Source organism: Aplysia californica, unplaced genomic scaffold (assembly GCF_000002075.1).
Source record: "Aplysia californica isolate F4 #8 unplaced genomic scaffold, AplCal3.0 scaffold00172, whole genome shotgun sequence".
Lineage (NCBI taxonomy): Eukaryota > Metazoa > Mollusca > Gastropoda > Aplysiida > Aplysiidae > Aplysia > Aplysia californica.
The window spans coordinates 741175-742199 of record NW_004797442.1 but is presented as its reverse complement, the minus strand read 5'-3'; the positions used below and the strand labels follow the sequence as shown (position 1 = coordinate 742199).

The 1025-nt window shown below is 37.5% G+C and overlaps 1 protein-coding gene across 1 annotated transcript in view; it reads right to left on the bottom strand.

The window, feature by feature from the left end:
* LOC101860325 overlaps positions 1-1025 on the bottom strand; it is a gene marked incomplete at its 5' end in the record, with an annotated part of 17225 nt that overhangs the window by 9731 nt on the left and 6469 nt on the right. The window contains 2 exon segments of the mRNA XM_013082401.2: positions 157-251; positions 926-1015. Of these exon segments, the coding sequence (XP_012937855.1) occupies positions 157-251; positions 926-1015 (185 nt within the window).

The window sequence follows — 1025 nt, the reverse complement described above, 5'->3', positions numbered from 1 at the left end:
GATAGATAGATAGATAGATAGATAGATAGATAGATAGATAGATAGATAGATAGATTCTGGGAGTATACTAATGAGCAGAAAAATATGTGTACAAACCTCCTCCCTCCCCAGCCAACTCTATGCATCAACCTTCTCAAGCCCCTTAATCAAACTTACTTAATGGGTAAGCCTGGGTGATCCCGGAAGTACTTGTTCAGGGTCGGGTCAATGCGAGAATAAATAATTTCCTCGTAGCCTTTCAGAATTTCGGACTGGGGACAAATGTTTGAAAGCATTATGAAGACAACACTTTGGAGAAAACATATCGGTGATGCTACTTAATGCGAATATCGCTTTAGAGAAAACATGTCGGTAATGAGACATAATGAGAACAACGCTTTAGAATGAGAACCACACTGAAGATGAAATAATTTGTGAGTGGCTGGCGGGTGCTCTGGTGTGGTTTGCTTCTTCTTTCCTATCAAACATTTATCGTCCTTCTTTTTTGTGCTTGTTACTCTCTTGTAACACCTCTAATCTTCGGCACTTATATGACCTTTTTGCGTTGCAAATGCCGTAAAACATTTACTATAACTAAACTGAAATAATTTGTCAGTAATACGACATTATGAGAACAACACTGTCGAGAAAATTAGTCAGTAATACGACATGATGAAGGTGAAAAAGCTTCCGAACAAGACCCAGGAAAGGGACCCTTTTCTTTCTTTGTTTTTACTAACCGTAAAAAGAAGAACAGGAAAAATCCACTTTTTAAGCCAAGCTACACGAAAATTAAAACTCATTATTATAGGCCCTCCTGCTTCTCCACTCATAAACACAAGAACATAATATAATCAGGATGCACAGCAGCAAAAATAACAAACAAATTGTAAGACCAGCAACAACTTGCAAACTTTAAAGATAAGAAAGAAAAATGAATAGGTACCTCTGTTTTGATCATCATGCCTTCCTTTTTGTTGATTTCAGCAAAATAGTCTCTGATCGCGTAGCCACTGTAGCCTTGTCGATCCATAATCTGAAACAAA